Consider the following 23,219-nt stretch of genomic DNA (forward strand, 5'->3'; position numbering starts at 1 on the left):
CGGTGCCCACTGCCTCCGCTCGGGACGGCGCTCGGGCTTGCGTCCCGCCGGCGCGGAGGGGAGCGGGATGGGCGCAGAAGGCGGGGCCGGGAGGGGAGGTGGAGGCTGCGGCCGGGCCCCCCCCCGCCGCTCCCCTCCTCAGAGGCAGGCAGGCAGGCGCTCCGCCGGCAACCCGCCTTCGCCTTTCCCGACAGGGCAACAGCGCAGCCGGACACCGGCGCCTGCACCGCCGCCGACGGGTTTGTCCTCCTGCTGAGTAACCCAGCCGGGACGCGGCGGGGGCTCCGGCCTTGGGCGGGAAGACGAGGCTGCGCTGACGGCGGCCCGAGGTAGGTGAGCCCCGGGGCAGCGGGAGGCGGTGGCCACGGGCGCAGGCTCCGGAGGGATGTCTGCCACCGCCCGCATGGCCGGGCTGCGGTCGGGTTCCGGCGCGGGGCCCCGCCCGCTACACCGGGACGGGACGGGACAGGATGGGACGGGACGGGACGGGACGCACCGGCAGGAGCGGGCTCGGGCTCATCGCGGTGCTCGGCCTCCCCGGGAAGCGGCGCTAAGCTGCCGGCCGGCAGCTTAGTGCGCCCCAAGCGCACTCTGACCGGGGAGAAAAGCCGAGAGACGCTCTCCTGCTCCAACCCCCCAGTTTTTCATTGGCTTTTCCACAGAGCTCAGCACAATTTTTCAAGAGCAGAGAAAGTTTTACTGGTGTCCTGAGTGCTTACACTGACCTGAAGGTTACAGCCGGAACTTTAACAGCGAGACAGTAATCCCTGACACTTTGACACTCTCATTTTCCGATGGTGCCAAAAAAGAGAGCGATGTAGTCCCTATCCCGTCCCTCTGCCCTCACGTCATCATTATTTTCATAGCCTGTTTATTTTACCCGTTTCTCTTTTTTTAGTGGAGCCAGCCCTGAAAATCCTTACTCATGAAAACTTCTCATTGACTTTGGATGATGTTTTCTTGGGGTAATGCATGCACAGTGTGGATCCTTGTTGGTTCAGCATTATAACGAGCCTGTTTTCTCAGCACAAAATGCAGTAGCGTGCTCACAGCCTTGGAAACTTGGCTTTCTGCAGCTGGACATCCTCCGTCCTTATGCACCACTACTTCATTGCTGCAACTGTTTCTTTATTAACAGCCGGGGACTTAGGGCTAACTCTGATTAATTTCTGTCTCACAGGAGGGCTAAACACTTTCTTCAAATGTATGCCAAAACGACACATTCTGTCTGGCAATTCATAAGGCACTGAACAGTGGAATTATAAGTGTCTTGTATTTAGGGTTCTCCACAACCCTATTGTTTTATATAGTGCTTTATTATTGGGCATACCCAAGAAATAATTTTGTGTTAACTCTGGTATCAGAAGCTAAGTGGTCCATTATTGTTCAGAATCTATATTTCTTTACACACAGTCACATGGTTGTAACCCAGATTTCTGTGGATAAGCACATGTACTTACTCACACAAACTTGTTTCTTTCCTTTTTGTCTTCTGTTGCATAAACCATTAATGCTGTATTTAACATTGTATTAAACATTGTTTCCTGAAAGAACCAATAATTCAGCTTTTAGGATCAGCAGCTGGCATTCTAGCTCATGGCTTTTTTTTCCACAATATGGTATCATTTACTAAATCCTCATCAATACAATTCCTCATCTAGAAGATATTACTGGACACTTCATTTCTAAGTTTTCTAAATTAAGAGTGATAGCAGCATGAGAATCAGGTGAATCAAGCCTCTTCTACTCAGTGCTTCCAAATCTAAAATATGCTTTTGGACTCCCAAGGTAATGTGATAGTCAGAAGAGGAGAGTTATGAACTGGTTGACAACTCTGTGTAAGCTCATGCAGACTGGTGATATTCATAGCTGAAAGCTCGAGATCAGAACAGAAAAAAGAAAAAAAAAGAAAAAAAAAGAAAAAAGAAAAAAAAAAAAAAAGAAAAAAAAAAAAAAAAAAAAAAAAAAAAAAAAAAAAAAAAGGAAAGATCTGAGATTTTAAGAACTCCATCTCATTACCTAAAAGGATAAAAAACAGTCTATAAGTTTACATCCTTTTTTTTTTCCACATCAAACTTGAAAAGTCAGAGGGTAGGCCTTAAAAACAATGTGAGTGCCCTTCAAGTTCTGAGTTATTTTTAAAATAGATCTGGAACTCTGTTGTTTTTTTCCAGGTAAGTACAGTATACAGAGTTCTGTTTGTAAGCTATTCTTTGTCATTGTAACAGTATATTAAAACAAATGGAAATAGGAATTTGTAACTAGTCATGAGATTTCAGAAACTGAGATATCTTAAAACTTGTGATATCAGATATCTCATAACTTGTGATTAAAAAATCACAGGTACTAGCCTGAGGAATAGCAGGGGGGAATGGAATTGTGCTTTCATCAGCCCATGCTTTCTTCTGTGCATTATAGACAGCACTCCATTAGGTGCTGTAGGAAAAGGTTAACAGCCTGACCTTCAGACAGAAGCTCTTGTTGATCCTACTCTGCAGCACTTGGTTGAAAGGTTATGCTCAAAGAGAGAGCTTGCTATCAGAAAGGAAATATCCAAGAGAAATACTTAAGAAAATAATACTTCAGCCCCAGGAGTCTGGTGGCCTGGCAGAAAGCAAACCCTCATAGCAGGCAGTGCAAGACTGTAGAATTTATCCACTGAAGGAACAAGAGACAGTAAAAAAAAAAAAAAAAGACAGATGTCAAAGTCTGATTTGTCCATACAATGATCCAAAAGATTTATGGATATAAAAGATACAATAGATAGCAAAACCGGTCCATATCTAGTAATTCAGCTGGTTCAGTAGAAAGGTACAGAGGAGCTTTCTAGCCAGTGTCTTAAACATAGCCACAGAAAAGCACACTCTGGTACAGCACTCTCAGCTTCCAGGGGTGAGGTGCAAGTGCTTCTCCTTGTGCAGTGTCTCAATGGGATGCACACATGGGAAGTCCTTGTTGCAAGGTCCTTCCAGCCATTATGGCTGTTTTTCACCCTCCAAGATACTGTCTTTCCTGGTATCTGAGGATTTTCAAAAACACCTCTTTTTTCTTTTTTTTTTGTCCTTTTTTTCCATCTTCTTCTTGCTTGATTTCCAATAGTGCTTTGTAGCTTAGAACCATTTGTACTGGTACTTGTGGGTGATGAGTATTGCAAGTGTACCTTGAAACAGCATGAGTAAAGTTGGAGTTTACTGATAATCTCAGAGGCTGTACTTCTAAAACCACAGAGTGACTGTCAGGTCAACCAATCCTAAAACCTAAATTCTTAAGAGTATTAGGAACCACATATTTACATTTGTATCTTGCTTCAGCAAGTCTCATGAACTCACCAAAATGTGTCTTCATAACATTTCACGTTATTTCTGTAAGCTATTTAAAGCTTCATTATTGCAATTTTAAAATTTTCAGGATGAATTGATTAATTAATTCCAACAGTGACATGAACACTTAGCTTATTATTTTTCATCAGTGATTTTGTTCTGTTGATTCATATCTTCTGTTAGTCTCTGCTTTACTTAAAATCCTGACCTTTTCTGTTCTCAGAAAACAGACTTTCCCTAGATTGTCATACCTTTTCCAGCAAATGGGTAGAGAAGAGGGAAAAAAACATTTTGAGGGAAAATAGGCTTCAAAGTTCCAGTAAGCATTTCAAACCTGTTTTACATCCTGTGTTTGTTTTGTAGGGAGTTTCCGCAATGGAGACGAGGGAAGGTGATAATCACACCATTGATCAGAATGCAGGTCAGAGCATCATGCCAAGAAGAAACGCAGGAAACTTTAGCAGCTTGGTAATATTTCTGTTAAAAAGCAGCTCTCTGTCACACAGAATATTGCAATCTTTCATTCAATTTTGTCCAGAAACACTGTGATCCCATCACACTGGCATATTATCAATACTTGTCAGAGTGTTGACATGAAGACATAATAAAACAAAGAGCTCATTCAATTTAATCACAGTCCATGCTAAAAACCTCACAGTTTGGGCCAGCTAAAAACTACAAGAGGTTAGTTGCTGTGGCATTTTACCAGATGACACTAGAATTGAGAGTGCCTACTTGGAAGCAGAAAATGCAGGTTTTTTAACTGAAGTTAAGTTTTAACTGAACTGAGAGGATGCTATTGCATTTGTGAAGGAGAGGAATAAGACCATGGAACTTGATGGTGGAGTTGACAGATATGGAGCAAGTCTAATTTGCTGTATCCCAAAAATTTCTACTTACATCCTTATTCCCCCAATTAAATGTCATTAAACTGTCAGCAACTGAATGAAACCTTTTATTGTCTCAACTCTGTATTCTGTTACTTTGCATATTATTTGGGATGCATCATTAAGTTGGTAGCTGAAATTTGGCATTTGTAATGTGTAACTCATACCATAAGAAGATGTAATGATGTTTCACACAATGTTATCCATCTTCCCTTGCAGTGTGGTTAATTTCCTGGAATTAAAATCTATTTTGAAATCACCACAGAAAGTGAATGACAAATGAAAAATCTTTGCTAAAAGTGCCTTCCTCAACTACTGCCTATGCTTTTTGAAACTTTATGTTTTGAAATTACCTTGTCTTTCATAGTGTCTATGTTTTGTGTATGGTTTCAGCTCAGTACAGTGTAACAGCCATTATGACAAATACTGTAATTACTGATGTTTTTAACCCTCACTTGGCATTTCTTTTTGGTCTTTTCCAGAATGTGGATATGCAAGTCACCAATCCATCAGAAGCAGCTGCACTTTTTAGTTTACATCAAGCACACCATTTTGGTGTGTTTGAACACTCTTCAGAGCATAGCTGCAAGGAGGATCTGTTCCCCAAGTGGCACTTGCCAATGAAGATAGCTTCTGCCATCTCTTTATTAACATTTATTTACACTTTTATGAGAGATGTCATATATCCTTTTACAACCAGAAAGGAAAATGTTTTCTACAAAATTCCAGTCCTTGTCATTAACAAAGTTTTACCTGTGGTTTCAATTACTCTTTTAGCACTAGTATATTTACCAGGAATACTAGCTGCTTCTTTCCAGCTATACTTTGGCACTAAGTATAAAAGGTTTCCCCAGTGGCTGGATAGATGGATGTTATCAAGAAAGCAATTTGGACTTCTCAGTTTCTTCTTCGCTGCCATGCACGCCTGCTATAGCTTATGCTATCCCATGAGGAGATCATATAGATACAAGCTGCTGAACTGGGCATTCCAGCAGGTATGATGGGCTTGCAAATGCCAACCCTTCTGTATTCAAAAAATCCTTGGTTTGGTCATTCAAGTAAATATGGATGAAGGGGGAAGCCATTTTCACTGCCTTTGGTTTCATTTTGAAGCAGATCCTCACAGAGCAGTGTTACAGGATGAAGCAGCACCTAGTTGTTAATGCATGTAATAGAGAGCAAACAGTGATCACAGCTGTGTTAATGTGTATTAAATAAGTCATTCTCTTCATTTGGGATTTTTTCTCTCTCTCTAAAATGCACATAATTACACCTGCCTCAGAGGAACTTTTAAGTCTTTGGCATGCTATTAGTTTAATGTGTATTAATCTTCTCTACATTAGTGGAATCTCTACAAAAACTGAGAAAACACCATTTTCATACTTACTCCTTGTAAAGTGAATTAGCCAGCAAAGAAGGAGGGCTGAGCTAAACTGCAATAATCTCTATTTGCCAAAAACTTAATTTATGAACACTGATGGGTCCATAATTGGGCTGGTGCACACTAACTTGTTAAAAGATAGAATTTCAATCATGCTTCTGATTCATGGGCAATAATTGGCTGGCAAAGCTTTTTAAGATCCTCTGTGACTAGAGTGTTCCTAACACTTGCATATTGCCTTGAGTGCCATGAGTACTGCACTATATAGAGTATTCCAATATAAGGTATAGACCACAAATGTACAGTTTTATTACCCTTGAAGCCTAATCTAGAGTTTTATTAAAAGCAGAGTATAATATCAGCAGCTTCTTAGGAATTCTGTAAATAGTCAAACTACCTGTTGAAAACTCTGAAATGAGCCTTACCAGTAATATGACTAATGGATTACCAGAAATCTCCTTGAGATTCTAGTCCCTAAGATGAAGAAATGGTCATATTTAACATGGTGACCAACAGGAGACTCAAAGGGCTGTTGCAAGTACTCATAAATAGGAGAAGCTTTGACATCAGTTAAAATCACAACCTTTTCATCCATACCAATTGTCTCATTCAGTGCAGATGAACGTATCAAGTTGTTTTTAAGAACATAGAGCTAAATAACTATCCTGACAGGGCACCATTATTAAGAATGACAGTGTAACTAGCTTCCTAAAATAGTGCTGTTAATATATTTCCTGTTGCTACAATCTCCCAGATATAGCATTTAGACATAGATGGAAATTTTTGTCAAAGAATAAGATTTCACCTACTGTGAAGGCAAGCTAAGAGGCCTCAAACCAGTCTCTCCTGGGCCAAGGTGCTGATGAAGTCTAAATTCTTCACATTAAAAGGCCATCTTTGCTCTGCAGATAGTAGTGGAGACATTGTCATTCAGAGTAATAGAAGTTACACTCAGAAATATTCAAACAAATAAAAATACCATGTTTGTTGGCCTAGTTCCCGTGAAAATAGCTGTACTTCACACAAATGGTGTTCCTGTCTGTCATTTTAAATACAGTGTTCTGCTGGCAGGTCAAGCAAAAAAAAGAAAATGCCTGGATTGAACACGATGTTTGGAGAATGGAGATTTATGTGTCTTTAGGAATTCTGGGACTTGCTTTGCTGGCCTTGTTGGCAATAACTTCAATCCCATCTGTCAGTCATGCTTTGACTTGGAGAGAGTTCCACTATATTCAGGTACGCATAGCTGTCATTCTTGCATGTCATTAGTCCTCATTTGTAGTACTGTATGTTAGCAACTAAGACCATTAGGAATTAGAAATATCAAACACAGAGGTGTTAGTGAAACTTATCTAAAAAGTTTGTTCTGTACTCTTTGTCAATTGCTTTGCAAGAAGTTTCATCTCATTTGTTATTTTGTCAGAAGATAAAGCTGTCAGGTTCAGGGTGTGAAGTGGGAAGACAGTCAACCACAAACCTCTGTTCTGATCCTCTGTCCTGATAACCACCAGCAGTTTTCCCTTCAGGACCTATTCTTAGGTCAAAAACCTCTGGTGCTGAAGGCATTTCAGCCATCTTCTATTTCAGGAATGCCCTGTGTCCTGCTGATTTTGGAGTAGGTGGTATTGAACCAGCCAGTTCTGTTCCCATACCACATAGGATTCCACTACACAAGGAGAACTGCTTATTGCTCCCTTGGAGTTGTTTTGGCAGTTCTTTATTGCCTTAGGAGTACCAGGTGGCTGGAAAGTCCAGGAAAAGTCTTATGCCTAATAATACTTGAAAAGGTTTTTCATCTACAGCATTGTCAGTTAATCATAGAATCATAGAATCATAGAATTGGCTGGGTTGGAAGGGACCTCAGAGGTCATCAAGTCCAACCCTTGATCCACTACCACCATGGTTACCAGACCATGGCACTGAGTGCCACATCCAGCCTCTTTTTAAATATCTCCAAGGACGGAGAGTCCACCACTTCACTGGGCAGCCCATTCCAATGCTTGTTCACCCTCTCTGTAAAGAAATTCTTTCTAATATCTAACCTAAACTTCCCCTGGCACAACTTGAGACCTCTTGTGCCCTCTTGTCTTGCTGAGAGTTGCCTGGGAAAAGAGACCAACCCCCACCTGGCTACAACCTCCTTTCAGGGAGTTGTAGAGAATGATGAGGTCTCCCCTGAGCCTCCTCTTCTCCAGGCTGAACAGCCCCAGTTCCCTTAGCCCCACCTCATAGGACTTGTGCTGGAGTCCCTTCACCAGCCTGGTTGCCCTCCTTTGGACCTGCTCCAGGACCTGAACTGTGCTGAGGGGCCCAGAATAACCCCTTCCAAAAAAGTTCCACACATTCCAAAAAGGAGATGCAGATGCATAATCAAATCCAGACCGTCCTTAGTTTGCTACAGATGTGCTTGTTTTGTTCACTAAAGTATCTGATTTGCTCTTAGTTCTGCTGTATTATATGCAGTAATAATCAGGGGTGGTTCTGCTGACATCAATACGATCACACTGGAGTTAAGCAAGTGTTGAATTAGGTCCCTGAACACCAAGATCTGAAAATTCAGTGACATACTAAGAACATGGCATTTGAAAATTTGATCTGAATTTGAACAGTAGATCTGAAATGTTTCTCTTTGTACAATTAGTGATTTGAGAATCTGCCCACTCCATGATAAAGTGCACCATTTGTAAAACAATATTTCAGGGCTACAGAGAATATATATGGACAGGTCTAGTGTGTGATTGCTTGCAGTATTAAATGAGCATGGTGAAGAAACCCAGAAGAGTAATGCCAGTGTAATGAGTTAGTTTTATAAACAAATAACCTTTATACTTGTAAATCGGATTTTGTAGATTTAGCAGTTGGAAAGGCAGTGTTTGACTTCATTGATGACTAATTCCATTTTCCTAACAATATCAAGATTGTTATGCAACAAGAAACTCAAAATCACTTTTAACTCTAGCATAAAATTTCCTTTCCTCCTGAATGTTATAGACATCCTAAACAAAATTTATCACTTTAAATGGAACAAAACTTCAGTTTCCTGTAGTTGTGCAATTGCTTTTGTCATAGTACTAGACTGACTAGAGTTTCTGGTTTTAATTGACCTTAAATTTTTTCTTTGGAAGCAATCAAGCCATTTATAAATCTGCTTTTGAACTCATAATAATTTATCACAGTAATAAATCTAAGATCCAGATGACATCTATAAATTAAGATATTAAGAACTGACCCTTTTACAAGAATAGCCTTTAACCCGTGATCTCTTCTGCATATTAGCTAAGTATCATAGAAATAGTTATAAACTGTGCCTCCTCTGTTTTCTCTTATGGTGGCACAATGGGGTACAGTTAGATTCTTGAATTATAGTTTTAAAATTTTAGTTCAAAGCCAATGGTCACTTTTCTTTTACTTAAGTGCATTAGCTAAGGCCCATTCTGATTTCTATATTTGCTTAACAGAGTACTTGTTTTGCCAAGTTGGAAAAAAAATAGCTTAATATTTTCTTTCTCTTTTCAGAGCAAGATGGGATATTTAGCTCTGCTGCTGTGCACTGTTCACGCATTGGTGTTTGCTTGGAACAAGTGGGTTGATGTTAACCAATTTATCTGGTATACACCACCTTCATTCATGGTAGCAGTTTTTCTTCCTATTGTAGTTCTGTTTTGCAAATGCATACTGCTCCTGCCATGTTTTAGAAAGAGGATAAAAAAGATCAGATGTGGTTGGGAAGCTAACACACTAACTAATCAAACCAGCATGACTTCCAGACTGTAGATCAAATATTGAAGTTTCCTGTCTATGTATGCTCAAGACCATGAAATGTTCACTTGCAAGCTCTGTCTTCATATTTTCCATAGATGGTTCTTTTTCACTTTTTATTTCCACTTCAGGAGTATGAGATACTCTATACAATTTGGACCTTTGCTAGAACAGAAGGTGGAAACACTCATTTTACATGTCAATTTATTTGGTATTCTGATATTTGATAATTTCTTTCTTCATGCTTTTAAAATCCAAACACTTCATTGCCTCAGTTGTAATTCTTTCACAGGCAAAGGCAATCATAAATCATTGTTCCAGGTTACCACCAAAAATGAGTAAATGATTCAACTACTGTGCCCAGGAACACTTTCTGCTTCCCACAGCCATCTTCATTACATCTCAGTATTGTAATGGGACAACAACTGGAGTATTTATCATCCCATTCCCCCTTATCGCCTGCATCCTATATTCCACTCTGCAGAAAGGTGACCTTGGCACATGATCATAGAATCATAGAATTGGCTGGGCTGGAAGGGACCTCAGAGATCATCAAGTCCAACCCTTGATCCACTACCACCATGGTTACCAGACCATGGCACTGAGTGCCACATCCAGTCTCTTTTTAAATATCTCCAGGGATGGAGAATCCACTACTTCCCAGGGCAGCCCATTCCAATGTCTGATCACCCTCTCAGTAAAGAAATTCTTTCTAATGTCCAACCTAAACCTCCCCCAGCACAACTTGAGACCATGCCCTCTTGTCTTGCTGAGGGTTGGCTGGGAAAAGAGACCAACCCCCACCTGGCTACAACCTCCTTTCAGGGAGTTGTAGAGAGTGATGAGGTCTCCCCTGAGCCTCCTCTTCTCCAGGCTGAACAGCCCCAGCTCCCTCAGCCTCTCCTCATAGGATCTGTGCTCGAGTCCCTTCACCAGCCTGGTTGCCCTCCTTTGGACCCACTCCAGGACCTCAATATCCTTCCTAAACTGAGGGGCCCAGAACTGGACACAGTACTCAAGGTGACAGAAATCCAGACAGAAAACTGTGTATTCCCATCAAGCCTTTAGCTTAGACAATTGGGCAAGCAGAATTGCAGGGATCCTTACAAGACAAATCTCTGCAGAGGTTTGCGCACAGTCTGAAAAAAAAGAAGTTTTAGACTGAGATCTCCATTGTATGCAGGACTGGGTGTGTCTCTGTTGACTTAAAATGACAAAACATTTCCCATTTTTTATTCCGTGAACATGTAATCTTGTTTCTGATGCTGGAAATTTTCCATGCTTTTGACCTATGCCTGTAGCCCTTGACATGCACAAACTTTATTTGCACAAACTATTTCAGTGGAATAATTCATGTGAGGTGGATGTGTTTTTCTGTTTACAGTACAGGCCAGCACAATTGTGTGAGTGGAAGAAAAACATTTAAAAGAGACATTTGAATCTTTACGTTGCTTTGGTGAGATTTTCATGTAAAATAGCTTCTGAATGCATTTACTTTTACAAAAATTTTCATATATGCTAATTAAACCTCACTTTCCTTATGTTGCATAGGTCTGTATGATTTAAATGAATAATTAATTTGTTAGCATCTATTTTTAAGTATGTTATGCAGTAGTTAACATTTTCACCCAGAGTCAGGAACATTTCTGCCAGTCTTCCTGCATGAGTTGACTAGGACATGGACTAGTGATGCCACCTATTGCACCTGTTCATCTGAATGAGAATCTCATTGTTAAAGGCTCTGGAATTAAGCTGGAATATAATGTATGCATAAAGAAATACATAATACATGGTGCTATTGATTCTGCATCTAGTGATTCTGTTGTACATTTGCAGACTTGGTACACTGAGCATAAATAACAGACAAATTAAATAGCTACAGCGACACAATAAAGAGTATTTTCCTGGTTATAACTCCATGCAATTATTGCAGCTTGAAAGTTGATCTTTTTACTTGCACTTAACATTGTACTGTGAAAATAACTGGGAACATGGTGGCCTGTGTATGATAGACTGAAGAGAAATGAGTGGCATTGTGTATTGAATCTGTAATGCATGATGGAGGCAAACACTATTTAAAACACAGAAACTTTTAGATTTGAATCTAAAACATTTCTAACGGAACAGGAAAAGTGTGTGTGTCAGTGCATTGGCATTTACATTGCTATAACTGAAAAAAATATAATATTTTATAAGCCATACTAGGGATGAAGGATAATTTTTGCCAAAGGCCTATTCAGAATATTAGCTGTGTTTTGTTGTCAGGAATCATTAAAAAAAATGTAAAAAAATAAAATGCCTAATGGAGCAGGCTAAGGCAAGTGCAATGAGAAAGCAATCCCTTTGTCTTCTGTATCGTCCACTAGCTACTCATGAAGGGTGCTCAGATTACTACTTAGGACAAAATTGAGATTGTAAGTGCTCCAGGCAGCCCCTGTATGCATCCACTGAAAAGAATGACATTTGGTTTTATTGAAATATGGGCTGAATTGTGTTAAATTGTGCTGTCCAGAATCAGCCAGGCTGCTCTCATGCATAGAAAGGCTGGAGAACATAATTCAATCTCCAGCTTTGTTAAATTCTGGTCAGATAGTTGGCATAATTGTTTACAGATGGTCCTAGATGCCAAAGTTTTGACACAGAGGAAAATAAACAGCTTCAGGGATAACAAAGTGTGTGGCACAGAGAGCAGAACCTGACGTTTGATAGCTAAAAACTGAAAAGAGATTAATGAAGACACTCCTTAGAAGAAGCCATTCAAAACTATTCATATGACATGTATAAAACTAAATCAAGGCAAATTGATATGTGTATGTATTTAGAGAACAAAATAGTTCAGGGCATTATCACAGAATCATAGAATCACAGAATTGTCATGGTTGGAAAGGACCATGTCGAACCATCAACACCACCCTCACCCCCCAAACAACATCAAAAATACATAAATATACCTATATCACCAGGCCCACTTGAGCATGTCCTGAAGTGCCTCATTGACACAGTTTTTAAATACCTTCAGGAATGGTGACTCTACCTTCCTGGGGTGCCCACTCTCTCAATAAATAAATTCTTCCTAATATCTAGCCTAAACCTCCTCTGGTGCAAATTCAGGGCATTTCCTCTAGTTCTATCATTATTTACTTGAGAGAAGAGGCCAGTACCCACCCCACTAAAACCTCCTTTCAGGTAATTGTGGAGAGTAATAAGGTCTCTTTCCAGCTTCCTCTTCTGCAAACTCAACATTACCAGTTCCCTCAGCCTCTCCTTATAGGTTTTGTGCTCCAGACCCTTCACCACCTTGATTGCCCTTAGTATATATTATAAAGGGCTTCAAGGTATTTCATTTTATCATTGCCATTGCCAAGTGAAATCTTTTGCAGCTAGATCAGTGAGCACTGATTAGAGGAGTATGGTCAATATGGTTATGAAGGTTTTGGAGTCTGCATCATACTGCATAGCAGTGGCATTTATGCCACTACGTCACTTTTGAAAATGGGACTTTGCTGCTAAATTTGCTGAATTCCTTTTGAAATTTCTCTCCAAGTTCTTGAAACATTCTCTTTCTGAATCTCTAAGAAAATGTGTAACTTGAAGACTTAACAGATCCTTATTGCAGAAATCACTACAGCTATCACTGCTAGAAAACAGCCCAATAACTCAAGGAACAGGTAAATAGATTATCTACATTCAACACTTTGTAAACAATGGTTTTGAGCTGTCTGTTCTAATACATTTTTATCCAGGCAGCAGGAAGGAATTGTTGTGTCTACCATTGTATGTAACACATAAAATCAGAGCAAGGCTCATCACAGAAATCCTTTCAGGAACTACTGAAGAAAATGTATGTACGTGTGCATCTTTATTTAGCTGCTATTTATGGTGCAACAATGATAAATTTAGATTCATCCCACATCAAGTGGCTGATAATTTGTGTCCTAATAAAGCATTCTCTTGTAATACCCTGCTCCATGCACTTGTTACTCAAGGTAGTGCAAACAAGCATAACTTCAGTCTGTTAATATGTGTTGAAATCCTACCGTAAATTGCAAGTGAAACCAATTTCTGGATCATCATGTACTATCTAAACAAACCTTTTCTGCTCATTACTCAGATAGGGGCATTAAGCATACTTCAGATTTTTCTCTCTAGTATTGACCAGGAGCAAACCCAGAAGTGTCTTCTGCCATCTGAACTTTCCATACTACCTATGAAAGCTGTTCCTAAAATCACACATGACATCCAAACATTCAAGCAGGTTTTACCCTACTGATTGTCTCAAGTAGGAGCCAAGTTGTCCATGTAACAGCTAGACATTTCTCTAGAAAACAGCACTGGATGGTTAGAGCCAGAATTTGAGATGTCCTATCAAGTCTCTTCCCTGTTTTGTAACTCTTTAGTAAACTTCTAAGTAATGCGCTTCCCAATCTGCTGAACTGGAGCAGTAACACTTTACAGGACATTGCAACAGTATTTTCAAGCTCTTAAGGCACTCAGAAACAGCAGCAAGGAACAAGGGTCATGCAAGTGTTATTAAGGGCTACACAGAGAAAATGCTATTGACAGCATTTTATTTCTCCCTTTGTAATAGACATGACTCAGTTAAACACAAAATAGTTGCGTATGTACCCTTTATGTTTATGTACCTATTTAGAAATTCAGTGTATTACTATGCCTATATACTACTGTAACACATAAAAGCATTGTATGTGCAAACTTTAGGCACTTATTTGTATAACACTTATTACTTTCATAAAACTGTGCATCATTAAATGCTTCAAAGCATGCAGCACATGTCAGTGTGTCATATACATTCAGAGTATAAGGTTAAGAAGGCACAGTAGACTCTGGAAGAGCTGCTGCCATAAAAAGTAAGTCAGGCTTCAGTCAAGGGGAACCAGTCTCCCCATGCTGGTGCAGAGCCAAAGAAGAGAGGTCAAAGATGTGAAAAGTACAATGGACACTTTCACAGGGGGATGTAATGTATGCTCATTTTTTCTGACATATTTTCACCCAGAGATTGCACATTCTAGCACTCAGGGGAGACTTTGTGATGAGAAACCTGAGCTAGTTGTGGAGCACTTTGGAGGTATACTTACGATCCCTGAAAACACTGACTGGAGGCTAAAAAAAGCTCAAGAATTGTGAGAGCATTGAGGAGAGGAAAGGAATACAAACATATTTTTGGGTAAGAATCCATCAAGTGTAAGTGGTTTTGCAATTCCTCTACAAAGGTGGCAAAGCACTTACTTCAGCTGTTATAGGTCCATGATGTATCCAAGTCAGAGACACAGAACTGAAACTCTGGACAGATACTCAGAAATTGTTGAAGTGACTTGAGGAATTTTATGCCAAGTTTACCTGGAGTATCTAGATGTCAGAATACTATTTCAAAAAGTAGTACCAGCAATCAGTACCCGGGAAGCTAGAGCCAGGATTCCTCTATGTTTTAATGTTAATTCCTATTGACAGCAGCATTTACTGTAAGCAGTCCCTCCCTTTGGGCACTATTCTCTGTTCTGCAAGAGGTTAAGGCTGTGAAGCTAATCAGACCAGGGAATTGGCTCCAGATGAAAAGTAATGCAGGGAAAAGAATGATCCAGCCAAATCCACATACTGGTCAGATTCATATGACAGCCGTGCACAAATGCCAGCTGGAAAGACAGGAAGAAGAATGGCATAAAGGGGGCAGCTTAACTTAAATTATTTTAAACTGTAGGAGCAAGTGCTCCTAAAATTTAAAATTTAAGTTATTTCATCCTATTTCAGTAGCAAAAATGTTTCATTGCTTCACTTATTTGTCTTAGTATTCCCTGAATCAGTAGGAAAAATATGTTCTAAAAATCATCACCAAAAACCATAAGCTGACTGACCTCTGCATGAGTGTGGACTGCATGGCTTCTTTTGTAGAGATGATGATCTCAGGTCTTCCCTTCTTTTCTGCTTGAAAAGTCCCTTGACTGCTTACAGTCCCTTGATAACACAAAATGTTATGTTAACCACATTTTTAAATTCAGACTGATTTCTGTTAACCTGATTTTCTTAAAATGCCATTAGCAAAATCATTTAAAAGCACAAAACAAAACAGAAAGACATCTTTTAAAACATGCAGAATCTATCCTGGGAGAATAGACTGTAATCACTGTGACTGGCAATGGGCGATCATTGCCACTGATCTCCTTTAGTAGTGCCAGTTTGCTGGCACAGTGCTCTGTTGCTGATAGCAAAATAATTCCATTTCCTGAGACCTTAGATTTCTTTTAAAATCTCACTAAATACAGTTTCATTTGGGTTCAACTTTTGCATCTTTGTTTGAACTTTTCTGTAAATTCACTTGAATGTGTGTGCTCTGGCTGATTTACTAAATATGTATAACAAGTGTTCAGAGATTTTCAAATGGAAATATATGAAACCTGTCAGTGAACCAAAGTTTATAAACATATAAAAAAAGAAGACCACAGCTACTTTCAATAAAGATCATGCAACAGAATATATAGCTGTTTTGTCTTCTTTGTTTCTTTTTATCTTTGTAACACAAAAGTATATTACTGAGATAAATATTATGCTATATCCTCAACTTAATTAAAGATGTGTAGTCCCTGTGGGATTGGTAGAATTCCACCAGTGTTACTGATGGCTCACTGTTAAAAAAGAAGTGAGGAAAGTGTGGTGTCTTTTGAACTGGATAGTCAGTCTTGTAGCTTGCAGTCATGTGTGGTCTCTGTGTGCATGCTTACATTTTTTTGTTGGATGTATTCTACTGAAAAAGATTTTCCATATGAATTTCTTCATTACTTGCAATGCTGAGAAGTATCTTACTGCTGGACTTAAGGGGTGGCCACATAACCCACCTCTAATTTTTTCTCTGCCTTTGTTTCTAGTCCTGTGATTCACATTTACAACTGAATGGCATTTCTCTCTTGCCTGTCCACCTCTACCTGCTCATGTGCCAGACTGAACAGTGTGCCTCATTCAAAAACAGTCTAATGTTCTAACTGAGAGTCCTTAAGAAGAAAAACAAAACAAAACAAAAACCAAGAAGACAGAATGTTGCGGCGAGCCTTCTCTCGGAGACACGGCTCTTCTCCGGAGATCTCTCGCCATCCCTCTCCTCAGGCATCTTCATCTCTTGTCTCTCTCTGCTTCTGGGAGCATGCCTTTTATTTTGCCCTTCAGCCCCGCCCATTTCCGGCTGGGGCAGGCCCTAATTATTGGGCACAGCTGGGCCTAAGCTCCCAGTTCATTATCAGCAACACCTGGTGACTTGTGGTTCTCACTACATTTCCCCCCTTTTTGTTGTTTTGTTGAAAAATAAACTTCATTTTTTCAATAGGCCTTTTCAAACATTTCATTATTTTTCATTATTTTTCAACATTTACGATATTTCATTCAAACATTTCATTATTTTTTTTTAAATATTTCATTTCACAATAATTTATAAACATTCCATTATTTTCATTATTTTTCAATAAATATTTCATTTTACAATAATTTATGGCCTCACATTCTTAATAATTTACAAACATTTTTAGACATTTCATTATTTTTCAACATTTTTTCACCTTTTTTATTTTTCGTCATTTTCTTAATTTTACAATTTTCTTTGCCTTTATGGAGGGAAAATTCAGGCTCTTACCGGCTTTTTTGCACCGCTTTAGCCTTTGTTATCAGCAGGAGATGAGGTCTCAAAACACCAGCTCAGTTTTCGCTGGTACTCGCCACCTCGGGATGCCTGGCCATGCAGAGGCTTCTCCGAGCATTCAGCGCACCAGTCTTATCGCATGTCCCTAGGGCCCCGTTTCAGGACTGCACTATCGCGTGTCCCTGGGAGGCTCCGTTTCAGGACCGCACTGACTTGGTGCGCACTCAGAGCTCCGCTTCAGCTTCAGCATTCCTCGGGATTGAATTCCGCGCGCCAACTTGCTGCGCCCTTTGAGCCTCGTTCTTCTCTCCTGCCTGGCTCGCCATTCCAGGCTGTTGTCTTGCCGTGCTGGGCTTCTACTCCGAGCTCTTCACACCACCTTCAGCATTTAAGCCTGGCCTTGTGGAGCTTCACTCATGGTTGCGCATTTGGAGCTCTTTCTAGAGCGTCCCGCACCACCGTAGTAGCTCCATCTGACGTGGTTGCGTATTTCGAAGCTCTTTATATCGCCTTCCGCATTCAAGCCAGGCTTTGTAGAGCTTCCCGCAACCAATGTGGTTGTGTAGAGCTTCTTATATTACCTCAGCATGCACGGCTGCTATTGTTGCCCGCATTCTCCACCAGATGTTGCAGCAAGCCTTCTCTCAGAGACACGGCTCTTCTCCGGAGATCTCTCACTGTCCCTCTCCTCAAGCATCTTCATCTCTTGTCTCTCTGCTTCTGGGAGCATGCCTTTTATTTTGCCCTTCAGCCCCGCCCATTTCCGGCTGGGGCAGGCCCTAATTATTGGGCACAGCTGGGCCTAAGCTCCCAGTTCATTATCGGCGACACCTGGTGACTTGTGGTTCTCACTACAACAGAATGGGGGAAAATGTGCCTCTTGCAGGGTACCTCATGTATCTCTTCAAAAGTTTTACAGTCTAGCAATTGTCTGGTGACATCCAGAATTAAAACCATGAAGACTTTCTCTTCAGTTTTCTAATTTGTGAAAGACTGAGTACATTCACAAGGATATCAGCATTCCAAATTATTTATTCTCAGATAATTAATGACAGAGAGATGGGTATTCTGGGACAGAGGAAGCTATACAAGGAGGCATTAACATGGAATGGGAAGAAACAGGAGAGTTTGAGATCTGGGACAAGGAGGAAAGGAGACATTGCGAGTAGTCAGGTATTCTTATGTGAAAGGAGTAAGGGAGCCCAATTAACATTAAAGGGGGAAATACATAGGTGGAGGATACTGAATGAGATTAATGCAACATCAACAAGACAGTAGGGAACAGAAAGCCTTAGTCGGGGAGATCAGTAAGATAGAGGACAAGAGAATAACAGATGGGAGAGAGCCTGGAAAAAATGAAGTGTCTTTTGAAACAGGAGAAATGGGAGAGCTGGTTATCCGTATGGAGCTGGAGAGTGGAGAGAACAAATACAAAGAGCCCAGGTGTGTGCAGAGTATGGCCTGAAAAACCTATTAAATTGCAACCACTTCTCCATCTCTGAAATACCATTTGAGGCATTTCTCATTTCTGGAGAAACCTATTCAAATTGCACTGATATGTATGAACACCAGCAAGGTTATAAGTGGTTCTGTGTCTAGGAGGAATTGTTCTCTGAGATGTACCACTATGACTTTATTATGGGTAAATAACACACTGTTTCTGAAGCTGGGGAGACATAAGTCATAGGCATTGCTCCACTTTTCACAGCAATTTAAATATAAACTGAGTTACCTTCAAATAGATTGTGCTTATGGTGGATCAGATATTTCTGCTTTACTTCACGGTAAAGTGTATGGCATGTACTAAACGAAGGAAAATGTTTATGTAAGACACAATGAAGCTAAGCCACTGAACTATTATTTATACAAAATAGGGAACCAGCTGAAACCAGAGAATTAGATGGTGCAGTGTACTATCTTCATGAAAGTAATTCCTAATAACTCAATTTTATCCTTGTTCTGATGACACTATTCTATTGTAAATATTTAATCTTCACCATTTAGTTCTTGCAGAAGCTAAACTTCCCAATGAAATCAACTGAACTTTTATTTAGCTCTTCAGAGGCAGGTTTGACCCCTGCAGTCACATAAATACTTCATGTCTGCCTTCTCCTTGACACAATTACCATTAAATTGTTCACCTTCTCCAGTGTTTGGGATGGACTCTATTCTGCCATGTGCCATCCATCAAGGCAGCCTTGTCAAGGGAACAGCACTAACATTTATTACCTTTTCTCCACTGCTGGAGTCTGACCTGGAACACTCCCTACCACAGCACAGCAGCTGAGCCACAAAATCTCCTCACCAGCTGCCCAACTTCATTCAGCCCTGTTTTAACTTGCTTACTTGCTATACTTGCTTACTCATTTCCAAGCTACTCCCTGAAAACTCTTCCTTATATTTTAGCACAGCTGGCATGATCCCACTCAGTGAAAAAAAAAAAAAAAGTTTATAATAAACTAAAGACCTAACCTATGGCAGCATACAGATAATGTTATAAATATTTCATGTGTTAAATGATATATTTCTACATTTTCACAACCATGATGCTACACAGTATGATCTTGATTAATCTTCATTTTGCTTCTGCTCTCAAGAAAAACCTGTGGTCTGCAACTTTGTGAAGTAAATTTGAACTCAAAGAGCTAAAATCCTGTTAGTAAAACAAACACTAGTCTAAGGCTGGCAAGTGGTGGTTAATCCATAATCTAGCCTATCCTTTCCGATTCTACTCTAGGAAAGTAGATATTTACTTACAGGAAAGTATTACTGCCTTTTAAATTAATTTTTCTGTTTTGCAATATCCATGCTTTACTAGGATGAACGTTGGTCTGTTCTAGGTTAACAAGTCAACTGACAAAGTTCTGTACTGTATTTAACTGTCTGTATTACAAAATTAATCTATTTTTCCCCTGGCTTTAGATACAATCATTCTTGCAGGCATAAGATCACACCTCTAAAACACTGTCTGACTTTGTAGTTGCCTTCTAAGATGAGCAGCCACAAAACAAGAATTAAAAATCTGGCCTTCTATAATTTTCACCATAAAGCAATTTTTTTCAGTTGTAGGGAAAAGTGGAAAGGTCATACATGACCTTGTGCTCCATACAAAGCCAAGAACAACGGTCCTGAAACCCCATAACTAGGTTTCAACAATAGCCATGGAAAACCATAGTCAGAGAAAGCTAGGAGAGGTTTCCTTCCTTCAGCTTCTTTCTGCTGAGTAAAGTTAATTTGCTAGATCATAAAAGCAGAAACAATCCTACTGTTTTTCTACTTGGGTTGCCTGAGAAATAGAATTGTAAGCATGGTTCTCCTATACTTGCTCAGTTGCTTTGAGTTTTGGGCTTTTTTTGTGAAAGTCTTCTGATTTGTATTAAATGCCTTTAATACCTGTCTTGTAAATACCCTGTCTTGTATGACTTGCTAGGATTTCTGAACTATAGCATGTTAAATATGCTCTATAAATGTTTTCCATATCCTTCCTACATTATTTCTTTTCTTTTTTCTTTTTTTTTCCCTTTCCTTTTTTCTTTTCTACCTCCCTTCCCTCAGAGCCAAAGAGGGGAATGAGGCTGAGCATAGACTATAAAAGAGAGAGATAAAACAGCACAGGAAGAAGGCTGGAAACAGCTTTTCAAATAAAGAATTACATCAGATAAATTTTAAAAATCAGAAAGAAGCAAAGGAAAAAAATACAATTTGTTTCTATCAAAAAGAAGTAAAAATAGCTTTCAGTTTTCTAAATCTCTCAGATTCATTGTGTCCTCATAAAGAATGGGTAAAAGGTAAAAGTTTTATTTTTAGAGTAATTGTAGGCTGCCATAAAGAAAAAATCAGTTGGCCTGAATGTTCCTGGATGGGAAATGGTGTATTTTTCTGCTAAGTTATGAAATTAGCTGTGTTGAGCCTAGTATGCCAGGAACGATTGTACTTGGATTTGTTGCCCTGATGGGAAGCAAATTTTTGTGTGTTTGTTCTCATTCTTTTCCACAGGGAAATCCTTGGGGCTTTGTTTTCCCCTTGCCAAGAGGAAGAACCAGAATATCTGTTTCCATTTGCCAATTGGAAACTCCTTTGTTATGTTCCATCCATTAAAGGAAGAAAAAATAATGCTGCCCTGGACTCTGCTGAACAAAGAAAAACACCTGCTAAGAGAAAATAATCTCCTTTTTTTAGCAGTTTAAGACATCCCTTTAATAGTTTATCTGAGAGTTATGTTATGCAAAGAACTTTAGTATATGATTTGAGAGAACTCTAACTATCCAGTTTCATAATTTCACTAGAGAGACATAGTCCAATTTCGTGGAGAATTTAAGTGTATAAAAGGTATGTATGTACCTTTGCTCTCATACAAAACTCCATGCAAATTGGGGAACTCCTGCTTGAATGGGTCAGTTACACAGCAATGGAAGAGAGGCTGTAGTTGTTTTAGTCTTGATTTCAAACAAGGATGTTCAAATCACAAAACCTCAGAAAGGTGCAAAGAAAACATAGGATCAAGTTAAATCCTCCAAACTGTCTTGGGTTTAATTTTTAAACATGTTAAGTATGTTTAAGGGGGAATGGCTTCTGAACTACAATGGAAAAGTTTCTCATCCCTCTTTTCATATTCTACAGCATAGTAATTTGTGATTACATATTGAAACAAACATTTGAATAGGTTATATGCTTCATTCTGCTTAAGCTCTCAGTAAATACTCTATAGAAACAAGTCAGCATGCAAACAGAAAGGATGAAAATGGGTATATTCAGTGTTTCACTATGATCATATGGCTCCTTTTCAGTCATCTGTTCATGTGTTACTTTTTTACTACAACATGAGTGACATACATCATTGGTCAGTTTTAAATGTGTTAAACACAAAAAGTTGAGCATTACACATTGTTATATACAGAGCACAGCTTAACGAAAGATTGAATTTGGTAAATCAAAATACTAAAATTGGATGCTACACTTTTTCAGGAAAAAGCTCCCCTTGCCTTCAACTGGAAATTCCGTTGGCCAAGCAATGTGCAATTCATATCTTGGGGTTTACCTTAACTTTTATGTGGCTGAGCCTCCTATGTCCTCTCCTTCTGTGCAACACTGAAATCAGAACACAAATGCCACCAGCACAGAGTACACCAGGTACACAGCAAATGTGTGGAGCCATCTTGCCACCACCCACACCTATGGAAGCTGGCCTGGGTTGCAGAGACATCCAACATCCATTCCCAATTAATTTTTAACAGTGAGGGTGGTGAAACCCTGGAATGGGTTGCTTGGATGCCCCATCCCCGGAAACACTCGAGGTCAGGTTGGACGAAGCTTTGAACAACCTGATATAGGTGAAGATGTCCCTGGTTATTACAGGAGGATTGGATTAGATGACTTTTAAATGTTCCTTCAAACAGAAGCCGTTCTATGGTACAGATTCCTCACCCTGCAGCCAGCACCGACTGGGGTCCAGCAGCACCGCTCTGCCAGGAGAGCAGCCGAGACAGGGCAAGGCCCGGGAGCAGAGCTGCGTTTGCCCTTAGCTCGCCAGGGAACCCCTCAGGTCCCCGCTGGGTCTGTGTGTGCTGGGGCCGCGGCGCAGGCCCCAGGGGTTTGCGGCCGGAGCTCGGTGACCGGAGACCGAGGCTGAGGTCGCGCCGGGGCCGGCCGAGTCCTTCTCTTTCCCCACACTCGCCCGACCCCCTCCGCTGTCGCCCCGCCGCCACCTCAGCCCCGGCCGCGGTGGTGTGGATGGGGGAGCGGCCGCAGGGGGCGGACTGCAGCGGCAGGAGAGGCTCCGCCTTCCCTCTCGCCACTGCGGAGCCAGACTCTGAGGAGCAGAAGCGGCGGCGCAGGTCCACCGGGCGGACGGGAGCAGGTGAGCGGCGCCGAGCCCGGAGCGAGAGGGGGCCCCATCCCCGCCGGGCGCCCCTAAGGCACCCGTGCCCGCCGTCGCCCAGCGGGGGTTTCCCCGCTGCCCCGTGCCGTGGCGCCGAGCTGCCGCGGCTGCTCCATCTCTGGGCAGGCTCTGGCGGGCCTGGCGGTGTCGGGATGCGGGTCGACAACCCGGCCCGGCTTCCGGCAGCCGGGAGGGACTCCCCGGTGCCTGGCGGTGGCGCGGTGCCTCCGCGGTGCCTCCGCCCGCCCGCTCACGGGCCTGGCAGCGCAGGCCCGGGGGGACGGAGACGGCGGGGCGGCCTGGCGGGGAGGTCTCCGCTCTTGTCACGGGCGATGTTGTCGTTGCAGCTGGAGAT

General features: G+C 40.9%; 1 protein-coding gene across 1 annotated transcript; it reads left to right on the top strand.

The window, feature by feature from the left end:
* The first annotated feature begins 208 nt into the window (after positions 1-208).
* Positions 209-9,848, top strand: STEAP1 (STEAP family member 1). The gene is made up of 5 exons (XM_071735189.1): positions 209-329; positions 3,684-3,788; positions 4,690-5,202; positions 6,660-6,824; positions 9,105-9,848. The coding sequence occupies exons 2-5, from the start codon at positions 3,696-3,698 to the stop codon at positions 9,360-9,362; spliced, it is 1,029 nt and encodes a 342-aa protein (XP_071591290.1). The 5' UTR covers positions 209-329; positions 3,684-3,695; the 3' UTR covers positions 9,363-9,848.
* The last annotated feature ends 13,371 nt before the right edge of the window (positions 9,849-23,219 follow it).

This window comes from Heliangelus exortis, chromosome 2 (genome assembly GCF_036169615.1).
Source record: "Heliangelus exortis chromosome 2, bHelExo1.hap1, whole genome shotgun sequence".
Lineage (NCBI taxonomy): Eukaryota > Metazoa > Chordata > Aves > Apodiformes > Trochilidae > Heliangelus > Heliangelus exortis.

What these genes read in the sequence shown, in the direction of transcription:
- STEAP1 (XM_071735189.1), top strand. Translation starts at nt 3,696, where the DNA reads ATGGAGACGAGGGAAGGTGATAATCACACCATTGATCAGAATGCAGGT. An exon ending in TGAACTGGGCATTCCAGCAG is followed by an intron (nt 5,203 to 6,659) that starts GTATGATGGGCT and finishes TTCTGCTGGCAG; the next exon opens with GTCAAGCAAAAAAAAGAAAA. An exon ending in GAGAGTTCCACTATATTCAG is followed by an intron (nt 6,825 to 9,104) that starts GTACGCATAGCT and finishes TTCTCTTTTCAG; the next exon opens with AGCAAGATGGGATATTTAGC.